Source organism: Macaca nemestrina, chromosome 15, assembly GCF_043159975.1.
Source record: "Macaca nemestrina isolate mMacNem1 chromosome 15, mMacNem.hap1, whole genome shotgun sequence".
NCBI lineage: Eukaryota > Metazoa > Chordata > Mammalia > Primates > Cercopithecidae > Macaca > Macaca nemestrina.
The window spans coordinates 41,682,641-41,709,698 of NC_092139.1; the positions used below are offsets into that span (position 1 = coordinate 41,682,641).

Here is a 27,058-nt window from a genome sequence, read left to right on the forward strand (position 1 = left end):
TAAGCACTCTTTTTAGTGTCCCACTAAAGGAGAACAATTTTCACAGGGTGCCCCTAAACTAGCCAAACCAGTTTCAAATCCATCAGAGCTACAGATCTGATAGGCAGAGACCAGATCTGTTGCTTGAGCATTCTCAAGAATGTTTCCAAAATCTATGGTAATTTTGAAACATTCTGAAAAGGAAAGTAGAAGCTATCGGCCAAACCAGCTCTATCCAACACTTTCTTAAATTTAGCAGGAGTTAAAAATACCTTGGCTTTCAAGTCAGAACCCTACTTTTTACAGTCATTTTTCATTCAATAAGTACTAAGAAAGCACTATGGTAGAAACTGAGAGTACAATTGTGAAGGAGATTTGGTGCCACCTCTCCTTGTGGATGGTACAATCCAGAGATGAACAGAGATAAGCATGGGGGCAAAAACTATACTACTCTTATTTTTGTGTCTGCTTAAAATTTTTCATAATAAAGTCTTGAATAAATAGAGAAATACACCAACTTGTGGGTAAGCAGGCTGAGCATTTTTAAAATGTCAGTTCCCTCCAATTTATTATCATTTGTTCCATTCCTGAATTGTTTTTACAAAATGTGGCACCTATTATTTCTGTATTAAGGGAGGAAAGGGGCCAGGGGAAAGAAAGAGAAGTAGAAAAGAATACCTGCCAATAGAATATAACACTCACACACTCATAATGCCTTAGGAAGGGAAACAAAGTAAGGGGAAAAGTACAAAACTGATCAAATCCTGTAACAATATTTAGGCTCATAGGTGCCTGTCAGGTCATCATTTATAAATCCCTTCAAAATTTTGAACTGTTAGAATGGCAATCATTAAAAAGTCAGAAAACAACAGGTGCTGGAGAGGATGTGGAGAAATAGGAACACTTTTACACTGTTGGTGGGACTGTAAACTAGTTCAACCATTATGGAAAACAGTATGGCAATTCCTCAAGGATCTAGAACTAGAAGTACCATATGATCCAGCCATCCCATTACTGGGTATATACCCAAAGGATTATAAATCATGCTGCTATAAAGACACATGCACACGTATGTTTATTGTGGCACTATTCACAATAGCAAAGACTTGGAATCAACCTAAATGTCCATCAGTGACAGACTGGATTAAGAAAATGTGGCACATATACACCATGGAATACTATGCAGCCATAAAAAAGGATGAGTTTGTGTCCTTTGTAGGGACATGGAAGCAGCTGGAAACCATCATTCTCAGCAAACTATCGCAAGAACAGAAAACCAAACACCGCATGTTCTCACTCACAGGCGGGAACTGAACAACGAGATCACTTGGACTCGGGAAGGGGAACATCACACACCGGGGCCTATCATGGGGAGGGAGGAGGGGGGAGGAATTGCATTGGCAGTTATACCGGATGTAAATGACGGGCTGATGGGTGCAGCACACCAACATGGCACAAGTATACCTATGTAACAAACCTGCACGTTGTGCACATGTACCCTAGAACTTAAAGTATAATAATAATAATAAATAAATAAATAAATAATAAATAAAAAAAATTTTTAAACTGTGCAAAAGCATGCTGGTAAGTATCATGCAAAAAAACTCAATGCAATGACACATATAAACCAACTTTCCTGAATAACAAAACAAAAACAAAAAACTGAAATTGTGCAGGATTTTGATCTTTCACATTATAAAAGATGAGTCAGGGGTTAAAAAGCCAAGACTAGGGGAAGGAAAGCGTTTATTTCACAAAAAGTACTGATAATTCGGCAGAACCCAGAAAAGAACGGGCTACCCAAAGGCAAAGCATTCACTACTTTCTCCAGACAAGCCCCAGAAACAGCAAGACTCAGCAAGCACAGTTGTTTACCATCTCTAGAAAAGACTACTATATAGCTAATTCCAAGATCATGCTAAAACGTCATTAATCTTCCCATTATAGCTCACTGTCCAAATCCTGAGATCCAGAAGACAGGAACAACAAAATAATCTGCTGACATCTTTGAATGTAGACTTTTTAAAACATTCGTGTCTCTGTATTTCCAGGGCAAAGTACATTCTTAATATACAGTAGGTGTTCAATAAATGTTTGCTGAATAAACAAGTGTATCAACTTTAATGTAAATCATATTCTTCATCTGAGAAAATAGTTATTTTCTACGTAGTTTCTAAATATCCAAGTAACAGATAAGACTCAGGCAGTTGGCAAACTGTAGGAAAAAAAAGGAAGTCTGAATTATTAAGTACATTTCAACAGGCATTCCGTGATATTGGATAAGAGCTCTGCCAGAACAATCAGAAAGATCAACCAGGAATTAACCATGATATTCTGGGCAGGTTAATAATATCTCCCTGCCTCAGTTTCCTCAACTGTAAAATGGGATAACAGTAGCTACCTTAGAAGGTTACTGAGAGATTAGATGAAATATAGCAGGCACATATTTCTTTAATAGGAGCAAATGTCATCTGTAATACAATGTCATCTGTAATATTGTTGGGGGTTCAAGACACTTTTATGATGCATTAGCTCATCTGAACTTACAGCCTCACTGCCAAACAGACAAAGCAGGTATAGAGATGTGCTTAAGACCACTCAGAGCAAGAACCCAGATGGAAGTATTTCTTTGATAAAAATCATCAAGGAATATAAAACTCAACACCAACACGCTGAGAGAGAAAGACAGAAGTTATAAGAAAGTAACATGAATAAGGAAGTTATCTTGAAGTAAAATATAATATAATGAACTTCAGATCCTCTTTATTTCCCAAGGACTCTCTTTGTATATAAGTCACAGGCACATTTGCTACATCAGTAATTATTAAATCATGCATGTTTCATAATTTAAAAAATACAGGCCTTAATCTCTAGATAGGCTATTACTAAGTTATTTTTTGGTGAAACTGACCTTCAGATACACAATTATAATACGTCCTCATATATGCCATTAAGGTAATTTTAAATATGCCATTTCTATATAGCTGCTATCCACTGGTCTGTGGCATTGTTAATGCCACTATTTCAAAGATTTAATCACAGCTGATTTGTGTTGGAATGCACCCAGATGTTCTTTCAGTGGTAAAGATAAGCCAGCTTTGAGTCCTTAGCATGGGAACTAGTCCATTGTTGCTGCAGTTTTTAAAGTTTTTAATATTCTTTTGTATCTAAAGAACAGTAATTTGTACAAGAATTTAGAAACTAAGTAAAATATTTCCAGGGACAAAATGAATGCAAGGATCAGTCATGTGACCTTCATGCTCGTCTCTTGCTCTGTGCACACATAGATACATATATATATACACACACACATAATTTAAGTATATATGCATAAATTAAACATATCAGAAAGAAATGAACATGATCTTCATTAATATTTATTTCATACTAATTTGCATTGGCAATCTTCTCCTAAGAACTATAAAAGATACGACCTGCCATAACTTTGCCTCTTACACATAATCCTTAAGAGGCTCCAAGAGCAATTAGCTCCATTATAGTCATATAAACTGTCCATTGTTATCTTTTCTACTGAACTTTTGTTGACTTGTTTCCAGGTCACAGTGGTATGTAAAATTAGTAAACTTCATAAAGATATTTGAAATATATTCCAGATAGCCAAAAAGCTCTGGTAAATTACACCAACTTATATGTCAGTGTAATGTTTTTAACCATTTCTGGGAAACAAAATTCAACAGCATGCTTTCGTTGTCCATGTTAGTATTCATGTACAAAGTGACCTGAGGTTCTGCTTGATGTAACGTGGTTGAAGGACCTTGAATCTTTTATTCCATGAACTTACTGAATTTGGTGTAAGATTTCATTAGGTGTGCTAAATATTTCAGAGACGGACTTACTTAAATATATTTCCTAGAAAGGAAATTTTAATAACAATAAATTTTTATTTACCAATAATAAACAACTCTTCTTCTGTTTTGACTCTAATTTCACCAGTGCTTCTCTACACTCTCTTTTCTCCTGACTTTAAACCCTTTGTGGAAACTATCTAAAATCAAACATTTGCATGTTTTTAAATACCCATAACAGTACTTAGAGCAGTGGTTTTCAATTAGAAGCATTTGGAAGTGTGCACAGGGGATGGGAGTTATAATTTTTTGATGTCGCATGACTGAGACTACTACTAGAATATAATGGGCAAGGATGCCAAAGGTTCTGCAACATGTGGGCCATTCCCGCACACCAAAGAACTGTCCACCCAAAATGCCAATAGTGCCCTGTTGGGAAGCACTGATGAATGTCCAACACAGAGGAAGCATTCAGTAAACATTTACTAAATCAATGACCATAACTCATACTACATATTTCCTTCAGAGCACAGTAGGCCAATCTCTTGGAAGGCTCATTCTTCTTCACCTTCCCAGCTCCCCAACACTGAACCTGACACACAAGCATTTAATGACTATCTCTCAAACATTCCATCAAGACATCCAGACAATCTATTAAACTGCAAGAAATTCTAACTCTTTGACATGGGCAAGTTAAGGTAGTGATGTTCAACACGTTCTCTCCAGGTATGAAGGAAGGCTGCAAAGCTAATACTAAAACCTAGATGTCCTATGGAAATAAACAAAGCTTTGCTCCATCACCAGGTGTTTAATTTAAATTTTGAAACGTGATCACCCCAAGAACAAAAATAAGAAAAAGCAATAATTTGTAAAGATTTCTATGCTTTACAGAGGTAAATTAACCCAAAGACATACTTTTCCTCTGAGTATCAGCTTGAATATGAAAATTAAGCCACTTGGCTATCTATTTCTTCTGGGGGAAAAGGCCACCAGAATGTATCATGTTACATACTTCTGTGTTTCAAAAGAACAAAAGTCATTTTCTCCAGGACTGACATAATGAGAGCCAAGCAAGTGTTGAAAGTAGCAAAAGGTTACAAAGGAACTGAATGAAGAGTAGTATAAAACAATGGAAATAGAGAAAAGCATGCATCAGAAAGTCTTTTAAAGATTAGATCATTTTTCCTAATTCAGAAAAAGGGCAAACGAGTATACAGTAAGCCCATAGCTGGGTGCCTGTAATCCCAGCTACTTGGGAGGCTGAGGCAGGAGAATCACTTGAGCCCGGGAGGCAGAGGGTGCACTAAGCTGAGATCGCACCACTGCACTCCAGCCTGGGCGACAAAGTGAGACTCCATCTAAAAAATGATAATAATAACAATAAGCCCATAGCATTAAAGAAAATGTATATAGCAATGGGAGAACTTTTCAGATTTCTAAAAATGTCAGAATAGAAATGGTGAATTACTGCAAATACACTTTTAACAGATATATTTTTAAAACACTGGAAATTCAATTGCAAGAATCCAAAAAATTGTTCGAAAGACTAAGAAAAAATAACCAAATTAAATTTCATAATAGAAGCTTTTCACGTCTCAAGGCTGCCAAATACTGCTAGATTCTTAAGAATAAATTATCTATACCAACATAACCAGAAACTGCATTAGAGGGGATCTGTATGACACAGGGTATACAAGAAAAAATTCGCAGATGAAAGAGAGCATATAAGCAAATGAACAAATAAGAACTGTCATTCAAAGTAATGAATACATTTTGATACTAGCGGAAAGTTTCTCAATCTGTTTCTTTAAAGAAGTTAACTACAACAAAAGCTTCTCAATCTGTTTCTTTAAAGAAGTTAACTACAACATCTTTGAACTACTAACAATTTCCATTTATGTATGACCAGTTCATCTGAACTAAGTATTAAGATGAAGTTAATTTTAACGCATTTTGTTTTTCTCTGTTATATACATCGAAAAAAAAATCTGGTAATGTATAGGCTATTTAAATGAATTCTTAGAAATTCACAGCAGGCCTATAGTGGTACTGAGGATATAATGAATTTCATATTTTTTTAAGTATTGGATTTTTTTTCACAGCAAGGAGGAAGAGTATCACCTAATAATACAGAAAAAATAGATCACAAATAGATAAGAACCAAAATATTTCTTTAGGATGAGCACTTGGGTTTTAGCATGTATAAAGAAGTTGGATAGAATCGTTTGGATCAACTTTCCTTTACAGCCTTGCTTCCTAGCCACCTATTCTGAAGTGCACTCAATAAAAAGAGAACGTCTACTAAAATGACCTTGTGTCTACACAGCTTACTTCCAGATTACATGACTCATCTTGCATCACGGCCCAAGCATATTCCACGCAACTGGACACATGACAAACTCAGAGCAATTGATTACTATGTTTAGGTTTACACATTCATAAAAAAGTAAAATTTGAACCATCAACATGGCCAAGCACAGACGTTGTTGGCTCTCACTCATTTAAAAACTTATCGAGGCTTTATTGTTCTTAATTCTATTACCAAAAAAAAAAAAAGCAATTCCAAAAGGAACCATAAAGGAGTTGATGTCATTAAAATTGAGGCCTTTCTGTTTTAACTTTCCTTACATACATATGCAAACTCAGTATTACCTTGAAACATGACATCTGGGAAAAAGTACCTTTTGTAAGCACCTACTGAAAAGAGAACTTTCTGTAGTATTGACTGACAAAATGCAGTTTATCTCAGTCTTAAAATTATTACAAACATGGAAGTCTTAATACAGCTCCACTTATTTTTAAAGTTTCTCAAATAGAGTATGACCCCCTCCCCTCCTTCCAAAAATAGTTAAGTGGAATATTTTAATAATTCATGTCTACAGCTCCCTTTATTTATTTTTTATTTTATTTTATTTTTTTTTTTTTGAGACGGAGTCTCGCTCTGTCACCCAGGCTGGAGTGCAGTGGCGCGATCTCGGCTCACTGCAAGCTCCGCCTCCCGGGTTCACGCCATTCTCCTGCCTCAGCCTCCCGAGTAGCTGGGACTACAGGCGCCCACAACCGCGCCCGGCTAATTTTTTGTATTTTTAGTAGAGACGGGGTTTCACCGTGGTCTCGATCTCCTGACCTTGTGATCCGCCCGCCTCGGCCTCCCAAAGTGCTGGGATTACAGGCGTGAGCCACCGCGCCCGGCTACAGCTCCCTTTAATAATTTCATTGATTTATTATGATACCAAGGGTATTTCATTTTGAGATCTAAAACATCCCCTTCTTTGTGACTAAGAGGTAAATGCACATTTGAAGGGGTGATATACCTTATGTTCTTTGAGTAATATAATCTGCTGTGTGACATAACTTTTGGCTCTGATCTCACACTGACGTTTTCACTCCATAGGCACCTGCTTGCAATCTAAATTGAAAGAATCAAAACTTGGTCTTGGATAAAGGAAAGATCCAATTTTCTGTCTGTGTCCTCAACGTAAAACAAATATTAAATAGTAGTATACAGACTGCCAGAAACTACAGGCTAAAGAGATGTGGCAATTTCCTGAAAGATTTTATGTTGGGCGGGGAGGGGAGAGAGGGGAGAGAGATGAGAGATAGAGAGAGAGAGAGTCTCAGCAATCATTTCCCTGGACGTTCTTCATTTTCCCTGCAAGCCCACCATGACGCTTCAGACATCTGCCCACCGTCCACTGCAAGCCTCTTTCAAATGGCCACTTCCTATTTTAAGTTTAAACTATAATCAACAAATCCCTTTCTTTCTCCTAACTCAAAACTGTAGTTTCCCATCTCCTTAAAGAAAAGGCACTATCCACCATTTATCTTCTACTGTTAAAAGGGGCAATGTGTATGTTCTTTTATGACACAAGCACAATTATTATTATTATTATTATTATTATTATTTTTTTTTTTTTTTTTTTTTTTTTGAGACGGAGTCTCACGCTGTTGCCCAGGCTGGAGTGCAGTGGCGCGATCTCGGCTCACTGCAAGCTCCGCCTCCTGGGTTCACGCCATTCTCCTGCCTCAGCCTCCTGAGTAGCTAGGACTACAGGTGCCCGCCACCGCGCCCGGCTAATTTTTTGTATTTTTAGTAGAGACGGGGTTTCACTGTGGTCTCGATCTCCTGACCTTGTGATCCGCCCGCCTCGGCCTCCCAAAGTGCTGGGATTACAGGCTTGAGCCACCGCGCCCGGCCTTAGCACAATTATTAATATTACCCAGAAAGCCCGACGTTTAAAAGTTATAATAAATATCAACATTTATTTGAAATCTTATTGTAAAACTTAAAAGGTATCTGTATTTATGTTTTACTTTCACAATGACATCTCAAGGTCTTCAAAAGGAAGACTACGATACAAATGGCCTGCCCTCACCGTGCTGCGATTCCTTCAACAGGTAACTTGCTTAGCCTGTGCTAAATATTCATATTGCTCATGGATGTCACTGAATGTCCTTTCTCTTCCAATACATACCTATATCTAAAAGCACACGGTTTGCTTGCAGATTTTCTCCCTTCCCTTCTCCTCCCTTTGGGAAGCCGCCCAGTCCACCCCGAAAACACTGTCCCCCAAAGCGAGGGGATGCGCTGCACCCTCGGCTGTCACCGCGAGGACTGGACGCGCATGCGCGGCGCGAGCGGCCCGGCCCCAGCGCCGCAGGTCGTAGGCAAGGCGGGTCCGGGGACCCCAGGTCGAGCCCAGCGGCGGTGCAGGATCGCGAGCGGCCCGGCACCGGCGCTGCAGGTTGTTGGCAGGGCGGGTCCGGGGTTTTAGGTTGAGCCCAGGCGGCAATGCGGGATCGCGAGCGGGCCGCGCGGGCTTGGGAGGGTGACGCCCGCGAGGACACTGCGGCGTGCGGGGCGGGCGGGCTCACTCACAATTTCAGCATCCACTCGCCCTCCATCACCAGCGTCCAGTTGGAGGCGGTCATGGGCTGGACCCAGCTCTGCTCCGCCGGCAGCGCGGCCTGCTCGGGGCCTGCCGTCGCCGCCACAGCCGCGACCCAGGCAGCCAGCAGCGCCGTTAGCTGCGGGCCGCAGCGCCCACCCGCCATGTTGGGCGCCGAGCGAGGCTCTTCGGCCGGGAGTGTGGGGAAAGGCAGCGGCCGGGCCCACAGCCTCGCTCGCCCGCCCGCCCGGGTTTTTCAAGGAGGCGGGAGACGCAGGGGCCACCCCGCCTACGCCCGGCAGCGCAGACAGGCGGTGCTCGCAACGCCGCGGCGGACGCCACCTCTTATCGTCGCTTGCCTGTCGAGGCCACGCCCCCTCCCGCCTCCACTTGCAGTTGCCTGGGGTGTCGGTTACCTCAGCAACCGCCGCCCTTTCTTCCTGACCGCCAAGCTGACAATAAATAGATGACCCAATGTTGCCTAAGTTAGAACACGCACCGCTGCTGCCCAGGCTCCAGAAAGGGCAGGGTTGGCGCGTGTGTCCTTCTCTAAAGGGAAACATGGCCAATAATTTTAAAATCCATCCCCTCTTCAATAATCGCAAACATGAAAGCAACGGGATGCAAAGTACACTTACGTTTAATGAAAAATGGAGGGACGTGGTATCTCTTGCTGAAGAGAGAGGAAAATTTAAGTACTCTCTGCATGTGTATATTGAAGCATCACTAATTGAGGATATTGATGAAACTAGGCTATGCAATTGCATTTTGTTTTTACAAAAAAATGTTAATTTCATAGAAACTCTTAAAAACATGGGTACTAACCGATAAAATGAGTCAGTTAAGACTATTGCCACCTGCAGTAAAATGGACCTGACATTTCTCTTGACTACAGTTTTGTCAGATCTAAAATGAGGGTAGCCTAAATGATTTCCAAATTTCTTTGCAGATCACATTAGATGAATCTGTACCTTGGGACCACCACACCGTTAGTATGTAAGACTGGATTACAATTAAAGGATAAGGACTCTTTCTCAAAGGGTGCTTTGTATGTGTTTACTAGTTGTGCAAACTACGAACCTGGGTAATGTGGTTAATAGATCATGAAAAGGATGTGGTTTCTGCCCTCGGCTTAAAACAAAGACTAAAATAAATTTTAAAAATAAGACTAAAAGTACTTCAGGGCACATGAGAGCAAATTTCAATCAGTACTTATAGGAGAGGGAAATTAATTTTGCCTGAAGAGAAGATCTGGCCTGGATTATGCATTAATTAGTATTAGCTAAAAACTATGTGGACCCAACCCTTATCATTAAAATAAAACACTCAAGGGTTTACAAACTACTGGAATTTAAGAAAATGTCTTTGCAGTGAATGCTACTAAGACTCACTGTTATGAAGTACATACACATCAATCCCATAAACTCGGTGGAAAACATTTTACTGTGCTTGTAAAAAGAAGTGACTCATAAACAGGAATTCTATCATTCTATCATTTTCAGTGCAACTTTTTTGTATAGAATATGTAATTGGTTTCAAAACATTCTTAAAAATAGCATCTGATATTAAGGAATTACTATTAATTTTGCTGAAGGTGATAAAGATGTGATAACTATATTTTTAAAAGGCTTTATTGGTTATAGATAATGAGATATTTATGGATGAAGTAACATGATGTCTAGAATTTGTTTTACAATACCCCAGAAATAAAATGTAGGGAATGGAAAGAAGATAGGTGAAAGCAAAGTGGTGCAACATCAGTCAGTGTTGAAGCTAACTAAGTTCATTTTGCTATTTTACCTACTCGTGCATTTGTTGGAAAATTTACAAAATGAAAAGCTAAAAGGAAAGAGAGAGCATCTGCAGCATAAAAGACAGTCATTACCGAAGCACTTCCTATCTTTAACAAAAACTGTGGGTTCAAAGATTTCATTTTTTGGCCTTCAGACGAAGGATGGTAGGAAGAAAGTAGCAAGAAAGTGTGGGACTGACCTTGCGGTGAGGAGTCAAGGACCGAGGTTAAGGGAGCTGTTGCTGTCAGACCATGATTGGCATCTCAGCCCTGACACTTCCTAGCCATGTGATTTGGGGCTAAAACTAGTTAACACCAAAGTTCTGTTAAAATGCAAGTAGTGGCCGGGCGCGGTGGCTCAAGCCTGTAATCCCAGCACTTTGGGAGGCCGAGACGGGCGGATCACGAGGTCGGGAGATCGAGACCATCCTGGCTAACATGGTGAAACCCCGTCTCTACTAAAAAATACAAAAAACTAGCCGGGCGAGGTGGCGGGCGCCTGTAGTCCCAGCTACTGGGGAGGCTGAGGCAGGAGAATGGCGGGAACCCGGGGGGCGGAGCTTGCAGTGAGCTGAGATCCGGCCACTGCACTCCAGCCTGGGCGGCAGAGCGAGACTCCGTCTCAAAAAAAAAATGCAAGTAGTAATAGAACCTGCTCCAAAAGGTGGCTGTGAAGATTATATGAGATAAGAATAATGCCTAGCACATAGTCTGACTCAAAAAGCTTATAAATTAGGTTGGTGCAAACATAATTGGGGTTTTTGCCACAGCAATATTGCCAACACTAACATTAATATTTGGAGGCAACGATATGCTGTAATGTCTATTTTTCCTATGCTAAAGTCAACTTCACTTAGCGTGATACACAATGCCTTTCATAGCCCAGCTTCAGCTTTGCCCACTTTACATTCCACTATTCCCACAATTCCCTGTGTCCTAATAACACAAAGCTACTCCCCATTCCCAAAGCACATTGTGTGCTTCAGTGTCTCCTTGCTCCTTCATTCTGCTTAGAACACTTTTCTCCAGTTGTCCAGTGAATCATTCAGTCTCTGTCATGTAGCCCACATTGTACCTCTGATAGCTCATGCAGAATGAGCTGCTGTCTCTTCTCAGATCCAATTGCTCTTCTGTATAACTGATATGGTTTGGCTCTGTGTCCCCATCCAAATCTCATCTTGTAGCTCCCCTAATTCCCACGTGTTGTGGGAGGGACCCCATGGGAGACAATTGAATCATGGGGGCGGGTCTTTCCCATGCTGTTCTCGTGATAGTGAATAAGTCTCATGAGATCTGATGGTTTTAAAAATGGGAATTTCCCTGCACAAGCTCTCTCTCTCTCTTGGCCTGCTGCCATCCATGTAAGACATGACTTGCTCCTCCTTGCCTTCCACCCTGATTGTGAGGCTTCCCCAGCCATGGGGAACTGTGAGTCCAATAAACGCTTTTTCCTGTATAAATTACACGGTCTCGGGTGTGTCTTTATCAGCAGCGTGAAAAGGGACTAATACAATAACTTCATCACATACCTTTTATAGTATAATGCAATTGTATGTAGTTATCACCCTCTATCCTCTCTCCTCCAACCACTACTAAAAACTGTTCAAGGTCAAGGGCTTTACCTTATATATCTTTGTGTCCCCTATATTGCAGAATACCCATCCCATAGGTGTACTTGGGATAGGCAGCTTCTGACACTGCTCCCGAGATCTCTCCCTCCTGGTATTCAGGCCCCTTGTGTGATCCTTTCCTCCTGAGTGGGGGTTGGGCCTGGTGACTCACTTCTAACAGGAGATGGGAAAACTGATGGGTTATCACTTCTGTGATAAGGTTACAAAAACCTGAGACTTCCATTTTGCTGGAATCTTCTTTTCCTCTCGCACACTCACTCTGCGACTCTGTGTAGAGAGCTCCATGTGACAAGGAACCAAGGGAGGTCTCCAGCCTAAGCAACTGAGACCTCAGCCCAACAGCCCTCAAAGAGCTGGATCTTCAAACAACCACATGAGTGACCTAGAAGCAAATCTGTCAGCAGTGCTCTTGAGATGGGTAAGCCTTATAAATGACCCAGAACCAGGCAGCAAAGCTTAGCTTAGCTGGGACCTCCACCCACAGAAACTGTGAGGTAATCAATGTTGTTATATAATATCAAGCTACTAAGATTTGGGGTAATTTGTTACGCTGTAATGGTATCCTCGGTCAGTATGTGATCCATGTTTATGCTTAAAACATGGATTTACAGTTTTAAGAAGATTGGTTCCTGGTACTAGGAGAAAGGGCTTTTTCCCCAGAGTAATGGTGGCACTGCAGGGCAGCTATGGTTACACAAAAATATTTGGTTCCTAATAGGCAAAGGAATTCCCAGGACTCTGATGAGGTAACATCATTAGCAGGAGAGAGGGGAAGAGTGAGGTAGATCCTACCTAGTCCCCCTCTCTTTCCCTACCCCACAGAGGAGGATGCTCCTGCACCCCTCAGAAGTTAGGCATATTGATATGAATTGGCCAATGGGCTACAAATGGAAGGGGTGGGCGTGTATCATTTCCAGGCCGAAGTGTTTAATCACCGGCACAAAATGTCCCAGTGTTCTGTTCTCCTGCTGTGGAAATTTTAGAGAAAAGATGATGATCTAAGAGTCTACAAGACAAGAGTAGCCTGAATTGCTGAGCTGCCTAATGGAGAATAGCAGCACTAGGTGGTCCCCTGGTTTCTTAAAAGGACTCACATAGGCAAGAAATACATTTTCAATATGAGAGACTATTCAGGTTAACTATTGCTGCCTGATCAACCATCCCAAAACTCACCTCTCATGGTTTGGGGGGTTAAAGAGTTCAGCTGGGCTATATTTGCTTAGACTCTTTTATATGGTGGCAGACCCCTGGAGATCGAGGTCAGAATTAGTTGAAGTCCCTTGCACCCACATCTGGCACTTAGTGTAGGCTGGCTAGACCAGCTGGGGACTGCACAGGCATTGCTGTTATCCGTGCAGTCTCTCCATGTGGCTAACTTCGGCTTCCTTCAGCATGGCAGTGTGAGGGCTGTCATACTTAATTTCTCTAGAGCAAGAGTTCCCAAAAGGTGGAAACTGCATTGCTTCAGGAGTCTAAGAGTGTCATTTCAGCCTCATTCTATTAGTCAAGGCACTGAAGACACCCTAGACTAAAGGGGAGAGGAATTAGACTATCCTTTAATAAGAAGCAGCAAAACAAATTGCAGCCATACTTAATCCGTCAAAACGCCACTCTGAAAATTTGGAATTGTCACTGAATAATAGTCTAGCCTATTTTGACTAACTCGCTGTCTTCCTCTGAATACTTATTTATGAGCAACTGAGAGTTCTTTATTTTGGAGGGGAGGTGATATTTTCAGAGAGCAGAGTAAGAACTTCCTCTCCGAGGGCCGGGCGCGGTGGCTCAAGAGGGCAAGGCACGGTGGCTCAAGAGGGCCGGGCGCGGTGGCTCAAGCCTGTAATCCCAGCACTTTGGGAGGCCGAGACGGGTGGATCACGAGGTCAGGAGATCGAGACCATCCTGGCGAACACGGTGAAACCCCGTCTCTCCTAAAAAATACAAAAAACTAGCCGGGCGAGGCAGCGGGCGCCTGTAGTCCTAGCTACTCGGGAGGCTGAGGCAGGAGAATGGCGTAAACCCGGGGGGCGGAGCTTGCAGTGAGCTGAGATCCGGCCACTGCACTCTAGCCCGGGCGACAGAGCCAGACTCCGTCTCAAAAAAAAAAAAAAAAAAAAAAGAACTTCCTCTCCCTTTTTACCTTCTGTGAGTAGGTCCTGTAAGATGCATCTTATGCAAAAGGTATTGGAGAAAATGATTTTCAAGCCTGTGGGCAGGTAGATGGATTGATGCCTTGGTATTTAAGTGTTCGTTAAATGTTATAGAATTTTTGTTAAGATTATTCCAAAAACATTCAAAAGCATATGCTGAGATTTGTGTAAACACACCTATTTTATCCTTGAATAATGAAGTAGAAAAACGATTTACAAAGAAGGATAAAACTTATATTCTAATGGTAGAAATTTTTAATACATAGCTATAGACAATGCCTTTGATAAAAGTAGGTCAGGACTTGATATTAAGAGGATAATCAATGAAAGATAAGGAGATGGTATTCAGATTACAAACTCTATAGGATATAGTTACTGTCAGGCCTCTGAGCCCAAGCCAAGCCATCGCATCCCGTGTGACTTGCACGTATACACCCAGATGGCCTGAAGTAACTGAAGAATCACAAAAGAAGTGCAAATGCCCTGCCTCGCCTTAACCGATGACATTCCACCACAAAAGAAGTGAAAATGGCTGGTCCTTGCCTTAAGTGATGATATTATCTTGTGAAATTCCTTTTCCTGGCTCATTCTGGATCAAAAATCTCCCCCACTGAGTACCTTGTGACCCCCACTCCTGCCCGCCAGAGAACAAACCCCCTTTGACTGTAATTTTCCTTTACTTACCCAAATCCTATAAAATGGCCCCACCCTTATCTCCCTTCGCTGACTCTCTTTTCGGACTCAGCCCACCTGCACCCAGGTGATTAAAAAAGCTTTATTGCTCACACAAAGCCTGTTTGGTGGTCTCTTCACTCGGATGCACATGACAGTTACCCGATGGTTTTCCTAATGAAGATGGTAAAACCAGTATGGAAATATTAAATAAGTTAAGCCGTGATGTAAAATTAGTCCACAAAGTAATAATAGTACAAAAATTTAATTACACAAACAGATTTGCTGAATGCCTTATAGGAACAAGAGGTAGAATGGAGAATTTAAATAGGACACAGTAATATTTCCTAGAATGTGGGAAGAAGAAAGAGAGATCAGACTGTGTCTATATAGAAAGAAGTAGACATATGAGACTCCATTTTGTTCTGTATTTGAGATGCTGTTAATCTGTGACCCTACCCCCAACCCTGTCCTTGCAAGAGACATGTGCTGTGGTGACTCAAGGTTTAATGGATTTGTGGCCGTGCAGGGTGTGCTTTGTTAAACAAGTGCCTGAAGGCAGTATGCTTGTGAAAAGTCATCACCATTCTCTTAATCTCAAGTAACCAGGGACACATATACTGTGGAAGGTCGCAGGGAGCTCTGCCTAGGAAAGCTAGGTATTGTCCAAGGTTTCTCCCCATGTGATAGACTGAAATATGGCCTTGTGGGAAGGGAAAGACCTGATCGCCCCCCAGCCTGACACCCGTGAAGGGTCTGTGCTGAGGAGGACTAGTATAAGAGGAAAGAAGGCCTCTTGGCAGTTGAGGTAGAGAAAAGCATCTGTCTCCTGCCCGTCCCTGGGCAATGGAACATCTCGGTGTAAAACCCGATTGTGTGTTCTGTTTACTGAGAAAGGAGAAAACTGCCTTAGGGCTGAAGGTGGGACGTGCTAGCTGCAATGCTGCTCTTTATGCACTGAAAAGGTTTATGGAGACGCTTACATATGCATATCAAGGCACAGCACTTTTCCTTAAACTTATTCATGTCACAGAGATCATTATTCATATGTCTTACTGCTGACCTTCTCCCTACTATGATCCTATTATCCTGCTACTTCCCTTTTCTAAGATGGTAAAGATAATGATCAATAAATACTGAGGGAACTCAGAGACCGTGCCGGCGCAGGTCCTCTGTATGCTGAGCGCCGGTCCCCTGGGCCCACTTTTTCTTTCTCTATACTTTGTCTCTGCGTCTCATTTCTTTTCTCAAGTCCCTCGTTCCACCTAACGAGAAACGCCCACAGGTGTGGAGGGGTAGGCCACCCCTTCACTAGAACAGATGGTAGAAGAAACCATGAACGATGAAAATACACTGAATTGCACCCAGGCTTGTGCCTAGAGACAAATCCAGAAGACTTGATAAGCCTCTAAGAAACAACCCCAGGACAATGTCGTGGTGCAAGAAAATCATCTAATTATTATCAGAACAAATGAATGAGCTGAGGAAAAGAGCAGTTGCATGCAAGAGAAACATACAAATCAATTATTTTCCTGTACACTGCTTAGAATTAGTTTTAAAATGTAATGTAGACAAAGATCTCATTCAATAGCAAAAAAACCCTTATGTTTCAAAAAACTAATGGAAATATAAAAGACATAAGAAAAAAACTACAGGACCTTATATGACAATTATCATAAATTAATCTACAAATCTAATGCAATACCATTGCAAATCTCACCAAGTTCCCTTCTATAGAATTTTTAAAATCTACCTTAAAAATAATGCTTAAAACTAACCAACAGGATTTTGAAAATGAATAATGATGTAGGTCTTGGCCCTCTTAGGTATTAAAATCTGCTATAAAGTTACAATTAAAGAGGGAGGTGTTGGCATGAGAAGAAGCAAATAAATAAATGGTTCAGAATGAAGACTCAAAAAACAAAACCATATGCTTATGGGTATTTATATATGTTAAGGGTCATATATTAGTCAGGATAAGACAGACTTAGGCAGCAGTTAAAAAACAACCCCTAAAATTTCAGAGGCTTAACTCAAAAAGCCAAGTTCTCTTGTGCAAAATTGACCTTGGGACTAGGAGGCTCTCTAGGGAAGCTATAACTTGGGGAGGGTCTACACAATACACATTGCTTAAATCTTGTATCTCTGCTGTCTCAACATGAAACCTTTTCCATGATCACAGAAATATGACAGGCTGCAAGAAGCTTTTTGCTTTCTTAGTCCACAAGTAACACCTACCAATCCAGCTTGCAAGCCATTGGCCAGAACTAATCATAAGACCTTGCCTAAAAGAAAGAAAAGATGGTCTACCATGGGAACTAAATATTGATGAACATAATAATGTTCACACATGATATTTCAAACCAGTGGGAGAAATTAGTCTAATATACAATAGTATTAGAACAATTTCCTCTTCATTAAGAAAAAAAGTATATCTCTACCTCAATCTATATCCAAAATAAGTTCTACATCCACTAATGAAAGAGCACAAACTTTAAAATGCTCTTGGAAAACTGTTTGGAAAATAATTATATAATCTTCTAGTGGGCAAAGCCTTCCTACGTAACATATGAAACACAGAAGCTATAAAAGGGCTTTAGGAAATTTGTCACACAATTAAGAAAACATCAAGCAAAGTCAAACCAGGTGAAATGATCTGAACTATAGACTGCACACAAAGGTTTAGTATTATTGAATTCAAAGAGTTCTACAAATAATTAAGAAAAGGATATTCAAGCCAGCTGGAAAATGAAGAATATTATAGAAGAATAAAAACAAATCACATATGAATATGAAAAGCAGCTCATACATATTGCTGATCAGAAATATACATTTTATACCAATACAGTTTGTTGGATGATTCCTTTTGGGGTAAAACCAATTGTGATTAGGACTAGCCACTCTGATGTAAAATCTTCAGTGGACTCAAATCACAACAGCTTACCTTTTGTAACTATTTCCCCTCTTCATTTTTTTTTTTTATTATACTCTCTGATTACATGATATTGGGAGCCTGGCATGTGTGTGTCAATTTTAAAGTAAGACTAAATGGAAACAAAATATTGGTATAATATTCTATACCAATTATGTGCCTCAAATTGTACATTAAGGAAACAAGAAAAACAACTTCAGTGTAGAAAAATTTGCTACAATAATATTTGCTGCTGTCTAATAATCACCAGTCCCTGGATATTGTAGCATATCAGCTGGTGTCTTCATTTCATTCAGCAAATTTCATCAAGCACATCATGTGCACAGGTCTTCTGCTTTACTGTGAGATGAGGAAAGGCATGAATCTAGGATCTTAATGAGGCAAAGCATTAACTAATAAAACATTAAATAAGCAAGTTAAAGAATGTAGGGAAAATTGTAACACAGGAGATGCTATGCAGGATATATGAGAAATTACTAAAGGAATTTCTTCATATACTAAGTGTGTAGTGATTTACAGTATGTCAGAAGAGAAAAGCAAATATTCTATCGAAGATATTAAACTCTAGAACTACTCTGATATGTAAGTAGTGTTAAACCAAAGTAAATATGGCCTGAAAATAACTTAGGAGTATGTGCCTATAACAATAACTGAGTCTTGGCCAATCTCAGCGGCCATACTTGAACCACTCATAGATGGTAAGTATTCAAACTGTGTTGAAATAAGGCAAACGCCAACCTGTAACCAGCCAAGCTGTTTCTGTACCTCACTGCTGATTTTTGTATGTAATTTCCCTTTTTTTTTTTTTAGCTATAAGTCTTCTTCCACCACATGGCTATGCTGGAGTCTGTGTATCTGCTGTGATTCTGGGGACTTCCTGATTTGCGAATTGTTCATTGCTCAATTAAACTCCTTTAAATTTAATTCAGCTGAAGTTTTTTCTTCTATCAGATAGTGTCAGAAGTGGGATCCAAAGTAGAGCTACTAGCAACCTCCAGGAGCACTGAGTGAACATGCAAGGCACCTGCAGGACCCACCGGTGTCCATTTAACCCTTGGAGCAGCTGGGGATTGTGGGTAAGCTCTCTCTTGGATTTCAGAGCTCCACAGATTTGTGTTTTGAGCTCTCCAAGTTTCTTTGGAAAACGAAAAAGAAACTGGACTGGGTCCAGGATGGTATTTGATATGGGAATTAACTGGCTTGGATCTAGTTAGAGGCCTCTTACGTCTGACTTGGTCAGAATTGAACTGGTAGTAAGCAGTAATATGCAGGGGTTATAAAATTTGGCTTTTGAAAATTCACGGGGATTTTTGTGTTCTTCCCCTTTGTTTCATTTTTCTTGCCCACTTAGGTAGGAAAAAAAAATCATTGGCTAAGTTAATCAAGAGAACCTGAGAGTAAAGCCAACATTTTAAGTAAAAATGGTATCCTTAATTTCTGAAAAACTGAGCTCCTTCCGGATTATACATTAGGCCCAGGAGGCAGCAAAGTCTTACAGAAATGGCAAAATCTGGCTGGGCGCAGTGGCTCACACCTGTAACCCCAGCACTTTGGGAGGCCGAGGTGGACAGATCACAAGGTCAGGAGATCAAGACCATCCTGGCTAACACAGTGAAACCCTGTCTCTACTAAAAATAGAAAAAAAAAAAAATTAGCCCGGTGTGGTGGCGGGCACCTGTAGTCCCAGTGACTCAGGAGGCTGAGGCAGGAGAATGGCGTGAACCCGGGAGGCGGAGCTTGCAGTGAGTGGAGATCAGGCCACTACACTCCAGCCTGGGTGACAGAGCAAAACTCTGTCTCAAAAAAGAAAAAAAAAAAAGAAAAAAAAAAAGGCAAAATCTTACTAAAGATAACTTACAGTGGAACATTTCAAATGAACAACACCACACTGGAGTGCATTTTAAAAAAAAAAGATTTCTTTTGTGTTGTGGCTTGGAAACCCCAGGGCTATTGGACAGTGAGCTGTGTCTCCAGGGCAGCTCAGGGAAAAGGAACCCAGAAGCCTGGCATGCCAGCCAAAGGGTACAAATTTCTTACCAGTCAGATTTCTGACTTCTCTCTCTCTCTGCAAACCAGTTGAACGAACAGTAAATTTCACTATTTCTCCTGCAAAGTTTTGATTAATGTGAAAAATAATTCTGAGGCTAGTCTTAAGCTGTAGTGAATCTGGTGTAGTTTGTGCTTTGAATTAATTTTTCTGTGTTGAGGGATACCTTTGGATAAAACATGGGTATGGGACCCTATAAGCTCACTGCTCAAGATGGCCCAGCAAGCTGGTCAGTAACAAACTTTGCTGCAGGTTCCTGAAGCAAACAAAATCTGGATGGGGTCTCCATCTTGTTTTATGTCCTTAGGAGCTTGACTTTGTAACCAAGTGGTGGTACTTTCTGTTGGTCTCCACCTTCCAGGGAATAGGAATTTTAGGGTTCATGTCATAGCTCTAAAAATTATCTTGAGTAGTTAAAAGCCTTTACAAACTCAAAATTAACTACTCTAGACTCCTTCTAGCAAAGGGAATGGAGACTGCCCCATGCAGTAGCTAAGTAGTTCAGTAGTTCAGACCATGGTGGTCTGGGTTTGATTCCCTGGTTAGAAAATTAGTCCTTTTGGGTTTGGTATCTGCATGACCTTATTGATTCTCTTCTTCTTCACGGACTCTCTTAAATTTTCCTTTCTCTTAGCACCTCGGAGGTTACCTTTGGTAAAGTTCAAAAGCCAGAAATATTGGCTGTTTGGCCTGCCTAAAGTCAGGTAATAAGAAATTGTAAAAAGGACTTTATTCAAGAGTGCTGTGGCTAAAAGTGAGCTTAATTAAAAGCGGTTATTCAAACTCTATCAGTCTGAACTGCTTGGGAAAAACAGGAGGCACCAGAGACCCTTTCCTGGCCCTGTTCTTCCAATAAAGCCAATAACCAATTAAGAAACTTAAAAACTGGCAAATGAAAAATCTTACAACTAATGTAGTAATCTTCTTCTGTTTGTCTGTCTGTGAGGTTGCATATGTGTTGTTTGTGAATGTTTATATAAAAGAGCACTAATTAATTACCTTAAACAAAAATAAGTGCTTAAATCAAATATTTTGAAAGAAAAATAAAAGCTGTAATGACTTTGAGTTCACGTAACTTTAGTAATTTTTGGGAAATAAAAACAACTTTAAAGATTATTGACAAAATCAAAACATTTGGTCTAAATTATGTAGGTCAGATATGAGGTTTGCTAAATGCTTTAAGGTCATAAACTGCTTTGACATTTTAAAATTGTTCAATTTATTTTAGAGACATTACATTCTAAATAAGGTCTGGGGATATGTGGAATTAGCCATGCCCCTAGCTATGCAAACAAGTTTGTAAAGAAAAGAGATTTTATATAAGAAAGGATCTTGTATGATAAGTTCTTCTCCTAAAGTAAAACGATTGGTTGTTTAAAAGAGGGCTATTTAGGACAAGTAAGAAAATCCAAGCATCTCTTAGATGGTCTGTGTAAGTTGGGAAGGGCTTTGTAAAAGAAAATTTATGCAACAAGAGTGAAAGTTGCTAAAAATTACCATTATAACATACAATTGAGACTACTGGAAAAATAGATTTACATGCAAGGTATGTAAGGAGAATAAAATGTGTTTTTGGTAAAGATATTATAAGAAGGTATGGGAATGCAAATTTTTGCCTAGTTTAGAGGGTTACAGGATTGTTTTAAATAAGGTTAAAGTTTTAAACAAGTTGTGGACTAAATTTAAAGAGGTGTTGTTTGGTTTTTCCAATTTAGGTGCATAGCACTGATAATTAATGGGTTTTCTTAGGTAATTTGACTTAGACCAGGAGTTCGTTCAAATTGTATCACTAAAAAAATGTTGTATTAGCTGATTTAGCATGATAATCTCGCAAAGTATTTTCTTGATGTTTAATTAATTTTTGTTCTTAGGTTAGCAGTTTTATAAACCAATCTGTCTCTTTATTAAAGTTTCAGGAATTCTTACTGAGTCCAATTCTTGGGGAATTCATGGAAAATTCTTACACATGATATGATTTTAAAGTTTTTAGAAACCTGTATTTATTCTTACACAAGATATGATTTTAAAGTTATTAGAAACCTGTATTCAAGAGTACTTTTTAGTTTCCGTCCTTTCATGAGCCTCTTAAAAGACACCATATTGGCTGGGCATAGTGGCTCACACCTGTAATCCCAGCACTTTGGGAGGCCAAGGTGGCCAGATCACTTGAGGTCGGGAGTTCGAGACTAGCCTGGCCGACATGGTAAAACCCCATTTCTACTAAAAATACAAAAAATCAGCCAGATGTATCAGCCAGGTATGGTGGCAGGTGCCTGTAATCCCAGCTACTCGGGAGGCTGACGCAGGAGAATCATCTTGAACCCGGGAGGCAGAGGTTGCAGTGAGCTGAGATTGCACCACTGCACTCCAGTCTTTGGGTCAGAGTGAGACTCTGCTCAAAAAAACAAAAACAAAAACAACAAAAAAAGACACCATATTCTAGGATTTTGTGTGCTAGTGAAGTTTTCAGAAACTGCATCATCATTAAGCAGTTAACTGGAAATGACTTTAAATAGCGATAGTTAAAAACACAATTGGCAAGGAAATTTAGTTATCTCTGTGGTCTACAATAACTTAACTTTAATTATGATTGATATCATATACTGAGACATATTAAAATTTTAGAAATCTTATACAATTTTGGAACGTATTAATATTATTTACTAAAATATAACCTAAAGATTAACTATTATTTTTATTTTTACAATGCTTCGTATGTCACTTAACATGTTAAATAATTCTGTTCACCTCTCTTTTGGATGCTTCAGGAGCTCTCTGTAGCATTCCAAAGATAGAAGTCAGAAAAGACTATTTTGAAGCTGAAATTTGATTTTGGGAAGCCTATTAAATATGCTAAAAGTTTAAAAGACTTGGTATTATGAACTAAAATTCCAGGTCACCAAAAATCATTCATTTAGCCAAAATCATGACTCAAAAAATTTTTTAAAGGCGAAAACCTTTACTCACTGATAGAGAGAAGACAGCTTTCCAAACAATCTGTCTTTTGTCTTTCCCCTTTTTTTTTTTTTTGGTAGTATATTTAAAAGGTTAAAAAATTTCATTATATATTATTATTATTATTTGAGATGGAGTCTCACTCTGTAACCCAAGCTGGAATGCAGTGGTACAATCTCAGCCCACTGCAACCTCCACCTGCCAAGCTCAAGTGATTCTCATACCTCAGCCTCCCGAGTAGCTGGGACTACAGGCATGTGCCACCAAGCCCAGCTAATTTTATTTTTTTTTTGTATTTTAGTAGAGACAGGGTTTCACCATTTGGCTACCAGATGGTCCATTTAAACATTTATAAAGGGATTTCATTCAATTGTCATTTTTAATGCATGTTTTCTGGTTGTACAAAAGCTTTCCCATGCAAGAGGGCTGATGTTATAATGGTAGATTATTATGCTATAATGTATTTTTACCAGGTAAAGAAAGCTTTTTGTGGTTCACTGAGGACAACCCCTTTGCAATCTAGAGCCCAAAGACTCGATCTTCTGAAAACATCAGAGAAAAACTGTCCTTGCCACACTACAGCAAAACTTTGGGACCTTGAACTTTGGGTTTAGAATGTCACAACTGGAAAGAGTTCCTCCACATTCTTGGAACTGTATACCCATTGGAACCCTTAAGATAAAGCTAACCAGGACATTTTTATCTCCAGAAGAAGATGGCATCCTTAATGTGAACAGCTTTTTCCGAAATCATGGATCAATACTTCTCTACTATCATGAAACCCTTAACTTTGAATTTTTTTTTTTTTTTTTTTTTTGCTTATGCCTCTATGAACAATAAAAGTGAAAAGGGTGTCCATTATGTGCAATTATAGGGTATACTTTTATTTGTGAAGGATTTTGCAGCCAGCCTCATACATCAATAACCTTATACTTTGGTAGCTAATAAATGAAGACTCAATGTAGATGAGAAACTTTACTGGTACATATATTGCCTCATAATCAGTCAAAACTCCAGTTAACCCACATCATGGGTTAAAGAGAACATTGTCATCAGGAGGCCTTCACTTTTCTAGCAGGCCATCATTTATTAGGTCCTTTTTCCATGGTTTGGAATAAAAGAGGCAATCATTCGAAATGTATCCTTCATGATATGCCCTACAGCAGATTCTACTGTAAAGGCTATGGTTACACAATAGAGTTTACATTCTCTTGTGGAAGTTATGTTAAGTAATAGAATTAGCTAAACAGAAAAGTACCTGTACAGCTGCTGGGACTTGTGGCCTCTGGAGAAACACATCAAATGTAGATTATAAGACTTCAGTTCTAGGGATTAATGAAAAGACCACGTAATCATGTGAGTAGAGTCTTCATCTAGCTCGTTATTTAATCTATTTAATTTTAGGTGGTTTCGTTTATAGGGACCCTGGATAAGGAGCATACTCCAAACTGTTGGTATTATCCTCCTGATAGTCCTAATAATAGTCTTCCTAGTATGCTGTATTCTTTCAAAGGTTTTAAATGTTTGCATGCAGCCATCTCTAGAACATCAAATGGTCTCTCTTCAACTGGAATGACAAAAGCTGAAAGAGGACACCGTATGTAACCTATGAATGATATGCTGAGACCGGAAACCCAAAATGATGTAACTGAGAGTGGCGCTAAGGCCCTACGTTTTGGTCACACTCTCACCTAAGTGACAACCTGGCCAAAAAGAGGGAATTGTTTTAAAACAAAATTATGGGAGGTCATTGTTTTGGACTGAGCTCATGCCCTAGGCCCCAGTAGACCAAACTAAACTAAAATTTTCATCAAATCTTTGAAGGTGATTAAAAATTCTTCTCCCATTAACTAGTGGCCTGTAAAACTATCTCTGAATAAAGAAACTGGGGAATGATAGCAGTCTCAAAGCTAGGATTTGCATAAGCAGCAGCCAAAGCTCCTGTGACAAAGTACAGAAATGTCCTACCATTTCTCACTTATGCTAAAATGTGGTTGGTTCAAGTAAAAATCATGTTGGCTATTGTGAATGAGTAACAGCCATTCTTGGATTATATTAGTGGAGATTTTCATCAGAAAAAACCAGTGGTTCTCAAGGAAGGGTGGGAGGTGACCTTGTTCCCCAGGGGACATTTGATAATGTCTACAGATATTTTGGTTGTCAGAACTTGAGGTGGATGAAATGTTACTGGCATCTAGTGGGTAGAGACCAAAGATGCTGCGAAATACCCTGTAATGCACAGGACAGCATCCCACAATAAAAAGCTAAAATTTCAATAGAAACCTTGTACTGTACCCAAATATTTGCACACATGTAAAATCACACAGGTGAAGAAACGGAGCACCACTAGCACACTGAAGCCCCTCACATGGCCCTCCCCAGTCACAACACCCTCCATTCCCTCTGGAGGCGATCTCTGTCCCAACTTATGTGGCAATTGTTTTCCTACCCACGTTTATAGTTTTTCTGTCTCTGCATGTATCACTAAATATCAGAGATGAGTATTGTCAGTCTCTCATTTTATATGAATATAATTTTTAGATGAATGGTATACTTTCATCAGATCTTCTTTAACATACTGCTTCTCTCATTCAACATTATGTCTGTGAGGCTTATGCATTTGATTGAATGTAGCTGTGGTCTCTTCTTTTAAATTGCTGTGTACTGTTGCATTGTATGAACAAAACATGACATGTGTCCAATTTAATGCAGATAGATGTTTAGGTTGTTTCTAGGTTGAGTCTACCAAAGACAATGCCACTATGACCATTGCTGTACATGAACCTTGGGACGGACGTGGACCAGCTATTCTGCATTATTTACATAGGATAGAAATACTAAATTCTGAGGTGTGTGTATTTTCAGCTTTACGAGATAGTGTTGAATTATTTTCCAAAATTGTACCGATTTATACTCTTATGAGCATTCTATGAGAATCCCTGTTAAATGACATCGCCAATATTTGCTATTGTCAGATACTATATCTACCAATCCAGTGGGTCTATATCTTATTGGGATTTTAATCTAGTTGTCTGATCACTAACAAGATTGATAATCTTTATAAATGTTTATTGGCCAATTTCTTGTCTTTAATAAAGGGCTAGGTAATTGTTATTCTCATTTTTTTCTACTGGGTTGCCCTTTTTTAATTGTTTCATGGCATTTCTTTGTATATCTTGGAAATTCTTTGCCAGTTACATGTAGATTTCCTTTCAATAATTTTATGGTGTCATTTTGATTGATAAATTTCTTAAAGTTTTTAATGTGTTTATCTACTCTTTTTGTTAGTACCTTTTGTGTTCTATTTAAGAATTTTTTTTCTTAATGTAAGGCTACAAAGCTACTTTTCCTATATTATCCTTAAAAGTTTTCCACTTGTGCCTTTATTTTTTTAGGCCTTTACACTCTTTAATTTTTTAATACTGTGAAGTAGGAGTGTAATTTCATCTTTTCTCAAATGGGTCCCCAGTTATCCCAGAAATACTTAAAGAACTGTATTAACTTTCTCTGGTGATCTACCACTCTGTCATAGTCTATTGGTACACATGTAATTCAATTTCTGAGTTGTCTGTTCTGTTTCACTGAACTATTTGTCTTTCCTGTACTAACACCATAGTGTTTTAATTCATATATTTCATGGCACATCTTGATATCTGATAGATAAAATTGTGCCCCTTTGTCTTTTTTTTATTAGTTCCTTGAGTGTTCTTGTTTTTCTATTTTTTCATATGTATCCTAGAATTATTTCATTTTAGCTAATCCTAAAATCAAACAAACAAAAATTGCTTATTAATTTTATTGGGGTTACATCGGTTATATAAATTAAGGTAGAGTATTCCTTTTAATACACCTTATTTAATGTCTTTCATTAAAGTTTTATATTTTCTCTATATAACTTATACAATTATTTGTCACATTAACTACTATTCAATTTTTAATTATATTTTAAAGGGTATTTTTTAATCATTTTTTTCAAACTCTATTTCTGGTACATAGAAATACAAATGTTTTTGTGTATGTATATACATTTTGTAAACACCAAACTTGCTAAACTCTCACTGACTTTTAAAAAATTGTCTGAAACTTTGTGACCAGAAGAGTTCTAAGATGATCCCTAAGATTTCCGCCCTCTGGTGGATACTCCCTTTTCATGTGGACAGGGCCTGTGAGTATATGGGATATCACTGCATGAATAGGTTTAGCTGTGT

At 39.3% G+C, this 27,058-nt stretch overlaps 1 protein-coding gene and 1 long non-coding RNA gene across 3 annotated transcripts in view; one reads left to right on the forward strand and one right to left on the reverse strand.

Moving 5' to 3' along the window:
* LOC105481535 (thioredoxin related transmembrane protein 4) overlaps positions 1-24,176 on the reverse strand; it is a 58,364-nt gene extending 34,188 nt beyond the window's left edge. The window contains exon 1 of one of the 2 annotated variants that reach the window (XM_071079652.1): positions 24,109-24,176. In XM_071079652.1, the coding sequence (XP_070935753.1) occupies positions 24,109-24,149 (41 nt within the window). In that variant the 5' untranslated portion in view covers positions 24,150-24,176. Of the gene's footprint in view, positions 1-8,664; positions 9,018-24,108 lie in introns of those variants that run through there. The other variant, XM_011741185.3, reaches the window with a different exon arrangement.
* Positions 8,422-26,083, forward strand: LOC105481536 (uncharacterized). Its single transcript, XR_987018.2, has 3 exons — positions 8,422-8,530; positions 18,800-18,924; positions 23,324-26,083. It is a non-coding gene; the product is annotated as an uncharacterized lncRNA (long non-coding RNA).
* The last annotated feature ends 975 nt before the right edge of the window (positions 26,084-27,058 follow it).